Here is a 6,335-nt window from a genome sequence, read left to right as displayed (position 1 = left end):
TAATCGGGGGAAAATAATGACAGTTATCAGTCGCACCCACCAAGTGCCCATAAAAATCGGTCCTCTGTTCTGGAAGATGATAATTATTGGTTGTACCACTATTATCATTGTCGCTGTTGATAGAGGAACTCTTCAAGTATTTTTCAAATGTAATCCCAGATACAAATTACCTTAAATTGGGCCATTTTAGCGAAGAGCACAGCAGCTTTCCTTATAAGCTAATATTTTACAGAATTCCTCAAATTCAGAGATTCACTGTCAGTTGGCATAGTGCAGACTAGATATTGCGCACCGTGATGTCAGCGCACACATTTTGAAAACACATCCGTAAGTTCTGCTTTTGAGTTCAATTATGTAATTAGGTTGATAATCACAGTGACGGAATTTAACTGCCTTTAATTTGTTATTCAGGTGGAGATTTTAAGCAGCCGGTGGAACAGTCTAGGGGTGTTTTTGCTCATGGTTCATCTACAGCAACTCAATAAGAGACAATGACAATGAAAATTAAAATGAAGATCCGGATACCTGCTTCTTTTTCGTCATTTTCAATGAGTGATGCGCAACGATGGCTTTCAGATCTCCGATATTGGGGAATTATATTCTTCTTTTTCATCACTTGATTTGAATGTTAAGTAAGTGCAATGTACATCAGTGATCATTCTTGACACTTTATCTTGCTTCTGATTTAAATATGGACTTCGTTTGCTTTAACCGTGCTGTAGGCAACTGTCAACTGCAGCATGTTTGCTTTCTGGGTTTTGTCTATATCGTGTTTTCGTATGTGAGCCAAACTAGCTGTTGTTCAGACAGTCGACAATGTTGATAAGTCAACCCTCTACTCTGCATGTAGACTAACCCTAATTGAAAGCCGCACCCCCATCTTCACTGTGATTTTTATGCAAAACAAAAATGAGTTTAATGTAAAGTTGTTTTTGTTCATTAAAACCAGTCACTAATCGCCACCGGGTAAATTCGGTTTTAAAAGAAAAGAAAATGAACAGATTGATTTTACACACTATAGACGATCGAATCAAAGGATGTATCAACTGTGGTAATAAGCGTCTGCGGGCTATTATTCACTGTATATAGGTGATCCAGCCTATATGCATGATCATCAACAAGTCTTTACGTTAGCTGCACGCTGATATGTCATTGAAATAAGGCGTTTGCAATAATTATGTTCCGTTGATTATACTTGCAGTCACTAATTCACTGTGGGCTATTGTGTGAGCTGACCATAACATTGTTCAAGAATAACCTATAGCCAAACTATTGTAGCCATCAATTCAGTCACAATCAGTTGAACCAAATTACAACGAGCTATGTATTTTAACCTCAACCATCCCTTCCCTATCATCGAACCATTGTTTTATTTAATTTAACGTGATATCATGGGACGTTCAGCTCAGTTCTATATTAGCCTATGCATTTTGTATGTTAGGCCTTGCGATATATTACACTGTACATATACCTACCTTAACGTGTTGTTACAATGTTGCAATTGCACTCGTAGAATTGAATTATCTTTTCCCAAATCTAAAACACGTTTTTATTAGGATAAATAAAAAATAGGTTATGGTCTATCCTGGAAGGGATTCTAGTCTACTTTAAATTTGCTCGGAACAGCAACAATTGAAAGTTTTTTTGTTTTTTTGCAGATGCACTGTATTGGTCAAGAAAAAAAAGTAGCCTAACTTAAACTCAACGACAATATATTAAAGAGATGTTGCAGGGTCTACACCTCAAAACCATCAGCATCCCTGCTTGAGTAATTGAGACGCGGCATGTCATTGCAAGTGTTAAATATATTGCTAATTATGCGGACGAAAATTAAACATCAGTGTTATGGTAATCAGCCTACAGCTTCCCTCAGCTGTTGAACACTTGAGTCTGGGATTTAATCAAACAGTCCAATAAGCAATACATGTGAACATCAACTCCAAAATGCTCCATTGTAGCCAAGCTAATAAAGGTGGTACAGTAACCCATTTTATCCACATATACTATTTTATGTCTCTTATTTGAGAGATTTACCCAGTTAGTAATGCAATGTAAAAAAATATTAACGTAAACTGATTATTATTTTTGGTAAAAATAAATAAAAGTAAACGTTTCCCTTTTAATAACGATACAAAAATAATAGCTTAATTGAAACCTTTATCCAATTATTACCACACTGGTCTACTAACACTTGTGGTTTACAAACATGAAATCTTCAGTAATTACATTATGTTATTGCACTATAATGTTCCCTACTGGTTCTATTACCATAATGATTATTAGAATCATCATTAACACATAGGCTAGCCTACAATTTTATTAGCATCATATAGACAGCTTAAATATTGTAGCCTATATCTTTGTATGACTGCAACATGTGTTCTATAAAGCTTTTTAAATTGTCATCTCGGAAATGAATCTCAGGTTCGTTGTCTTTCTTGAGTTATCAGATTCCTCGGACCCAACCCTGGGATCGCCAATCGGCATCATTCTTGGATGGAGTGGACCAATCAGCGACCGTCTTTGATGAATATTCATGAATCCTTGATTCAAACCTTTGAGCGAGTTTGTCTAGACCCACAGCATCATACCTAGACTTTTCACGGAGACAAACTACATTTTCTTATGAATGGAAAGAGAAAAAATCAGTACAGCTTAAATTGGGATCCATCCTTCACTGAGATCATAGAAGAAAACAAAAAAGGAAGAGGAGAGACCCGCCAGAAGAGATGACAATGACTACAATACCAGAAAGTCTTAATAGCCCTGTCTCAGGAAAACCCGTTTTCATGGAATTTGGACCACCAAGTCAACAAATGTCGCCTTCCTCAATGCCTCACGGACACTATTCCATGCACTGTTTACATTCTACCGGTCATACTCAACACGAGAATTCATACAGTCCAGCCTCATCATTTCCCAGATCTCTGGGATATCCTTACGTTAACTCCGTCGGTAACCATTCCACAAGTCCATATCTCAGCACGGTGCAGTCCTATCAAAACAGCTCGGCACTAACGCAGACACGGTTAGATGACACAGGTAAGAACGCATCTAAAATATGTTTCTATCTGCAAAATTCTTGCAATGTTATGGGTCCTTTTCGGTCCAGCACGTTGTCTGAGAATTGGATTGAACAAGGAACCCAGATGTGCGGGGATTAGACTTGGTAATTATTTATTGCGTAATGCTATAAACAATGTATGCAATTACGGGTAATTATACCTAAACCACAGCCTGTAAATCTTGCACAGTGATGCTCATTTCTGTGCTGCACTGTCGTCGCGCGCTGTCTCCTGAGTAATTTTTCCTTTTCGGTCGCTCTACAGCAACAGAGACCGAGAAGAACACGGTCGTGGAAGGCGGAGAGGTGCGGTTCAATGGAAAGGGAAAAAAGATTCGAAAACCAAGGACAATCTACTCCAGTTTGCAGCTTCAGGCTTTAAACAGAAGATTTCAACAAACTCAATATTTGGCATTGCCGGAGAGAGCCGAGCTCGCAGCATCGTTAGGACTGACCCAAACACAGGCAAGTTATACCATATTTCTCCGGCCATTAATTTCCCAAAGGCCCCTTAGCTTCGCTTGCTGATAATATTGTAGGCTACAGAGCTTTGCACTTTCAGGATGCTGTAGATGTTCAGGGAGTGTAACATATATATTTTTGTTTGTATATTCTAACAAAATTAATTCTTAATTTGGAGGGTGCTTGGATTCTGTTTTATATTCCATCATATCAAAAACCTTTGCGTCACGGCCTGTCTCACGGGATGTGTGGTCTTATGGCAATGTTTAGCTACGTATTCCTACACTTCTCGAATCATATATATTCTGTCTAAATCTTATGAAAATATCTGTTTTCTCAGGTAAAGATTTGGTTTCAAAATAAGCGATCAAAATTCAAGAAATTGATGAAGCAAGGTGGTGGCACAATTGACACCAATGCTCTAGCCAATGGTCGCGGACTTTCGACCGGCTCTCCCTCTGTAGCACCTGTTTGGAGCTCACCGGCAACCGTGAAAACGTCGGTGGGGGCTCCAGGGTCCTACATTCCCAGTTACACCTCATGGTATCCATCTGCACACCAAGAGTCTATGCAGCAACCGCAGCTCATGTGAGGATAGATATAATAAACCCGCCCCGCCCTCTATACAACCATGGCCCGTATCAGGAGATTTTGGGTCAATCACCCAGCGTGGCCCTGCACTGCCCCGCTGCAGCCATGCACAGATGTGACCCGGAGTTTGCTCCCAACGTTGCTAGATGACACATTGGCCTCCTCGTACCGACCGACGGGATGAGACCAGCATGGGAGCCGAAAGACTGAGAAGGCACTCTGCGCCATGGGCAAGAAGTTCTTTGAACCTCGTGACAGATATATCGGACATCATGAAAAATGATTCTTCAAGCTGCTGTTATTACATTTTGTGTCTTTTTTTAATCGGCTACTTGTTAAAGTAACTATATCGACATGTAAGTCAGTGAGAGTATATTTATGTGTTGATTTTATTTGCTACATTTCTAAACATATATGAAGATCATGATGGGCCTATAAGCCCACGGTTTGATTACCTCAAACCGTAGCATAGGCTATAACGGACAAATAATATAATTGGTCTGTCATTGGTCTACGCTCTTGAGCAAGGAATGTATAGGCCAATTCATCAAGGTTTCTGTTCCCAAATAGTAATGGCTATACATTTAATTTCTGTTGCATTGTCTCTAAATCTTACAGTCCCAGTATGGCAACGCCTAGTCAACTTTAAATGAATTAATTTGCACCACAAATTGGTATGTTATCCTGTTTGATGTGTTAATTTAAGTTAAATTATTTAGAAATGTTTCTTCAAAGTCTATGTGTTTATTTTATATACAGGTGTGTTTGAGTTACAATGACAACAGTGTGCTACTATGCTGCAGAATTGCAAGCAAAACTTCAATGTTTTTACGAAAGAGTCCTAAAGATTGTGAATAAGGTTGAAACAACAGGTAGCTGCTTTCGAAAAGCATTGAATTATTCCCGAAGTTAGACATGGTTTGACACTGTTATGTAAATGTGTTTTATATAGCGGGCAGATTGTACATTCTAGGCATTTTCATCTTTGGTTTGTGCTGTAAACGATACATTGTGAAACAGGATTTTATGTGTTCATTACGATAAATGTGATTAGCAGTCTACATAGAAATATTTAGTTTTGTATTGATCACTTTAATTTATTGATTTGTTTATGGAGTTTATGTACATAATGTGTAAAGTTTGAAAACAGTAAAAATATGATTTAAAAGGACTGTATAATATTGTCATACTTATGAAGCAGGATACAGCCTATAGGCCTACTGACTTCAAACATGTTTGGCGCGGACTCAGGCCTCGAGGTGATGACAGCGGGAGGTGGTAACAGTGAATAGAAGATAAAGTAAATCACGTGATGCATCCATATGGCAGTTATAGGGTCAACATTTAGGATAGTTTGAGTTATGAATGTGTCAACAATATTGAAGTCTTTATAGGCAGTCCACTGTTATTTCACGTTCAGTGAGAGGCAAAGGTTCTCTATTAATTTCTAAATACAAGTGTAGGCTAAATCTATATAGGCTCCCGCAGGTCACTTAATCCACCTGTCCCAGTTTCCTAGATGGTTGATGGCAGGACGTGACGTACAGTCCCAAACCGCCGATGAATCATGTGTCAGCTTCTGTAAAATGAATTGTCATTCTCTTAACACTATAGGCTACTTGTTTATGTTAGTTCCATTTAGCTGCATCAAGCGCCTTTCTACGGTTCCAAACCAAAACGAGTTTTCATCGATGAATAGAGGAGAGCAATGTTGTGTGTTAAGTGAATAATTGGGAGATGGGCAGGTGCTCAAAAAAATGGTTGCATGGGGGGGTTGGGTGGGGGCGTTAAAATGTAGATAAAATGTAGCAAAAGTTCAAAGTTCAAAGGGGCTTTTGTTGGTGTTGATAGTTTAACTACTTTTACATAAAACCTTGATGCATGTGATGAGCCAAGGCCAGCAGCAACGTGGTTTAACAGTCTAATTCCCCAGACACAAACTAAAACAGTAGGCAACAGTGGCCTAGATATGTCATGTAAGCCTGTGCTACATGGTCTTAAAATAAATCGTTGGTTTACAGAAAATGCTTTAAGTCTATAACCTGAATTGGATTCGGTGCTCATTGCCCTTTATGTGTGTTTGCATGTTTGTAAGGGCGTCTGTCTAGTAGTCTACACAGGGTTTTTTTTAACTAGTGTTTTTTTCTAAAACGTTTACTAAATAATAATGTAGCAGGTTAATTTGACACAATTTATGTGCCTTTTTATTTGGGGGGGG

The 6,335-nt window shown here is 38.7% G+C and overlaps 1 protein-coding gene across 2 annotated transcripts; it reads left to right on the top strand.

Annotated features, from left to right (window-relative positions):
- The first annotated feature begins 2,526 nt into the window (after positions 1-2,526).
- Positions 2,527-4,118, top strand: dlx1a (distal-less homeobox 1a). Of its 2 annotated transcripts, none has more exons than XM_084689167.1 (3): positions 2,527-3,042; positions 3,330-3,529; positions 3,867-4,118. In XM_084689167.1, exons 1-3 carry the CDS (start codon positions 2,730-2,732, stop codon positions 4,116-4,118), a joined length of 765 nt encoding a protein of 254 aa, XP_084545293.1. In that variant the 5' UTR covers positions 2,527-2,729. The 2 variants fall into 2 exon arrangements, with proteins under 2 accessions (XP_084545293.1, XP_084545294.1); XM_084689168.1 differs by having other exon boundaries at positions 2,730-3,042; positions 3,336-3,529.
- The last annotated feature ends 2,217 nt before the right edge of the window (positions 4,119-6,335 follow it).

The sequence above is a fragment of the Hypomesus nipponensis genome, chromosome 23 (genome assembly GCF_054491055.1).
Source record: "Hypomesus nipponensis isolate SF chromosome 23, ASM5449105v1, whole genome shotgun sequence".
NCBI classification, from domain to species: Eukaryota; Metazoa; Chordata; class Actinopteri; order Osmeriformes; family Osmeridae; genus Hypomesus; species Hypomesus nipponensis.
Note: the sequence above shows the minus strand (reverse complement) of the source record. Positions and strands in the feature narration are given on the sequence as shown.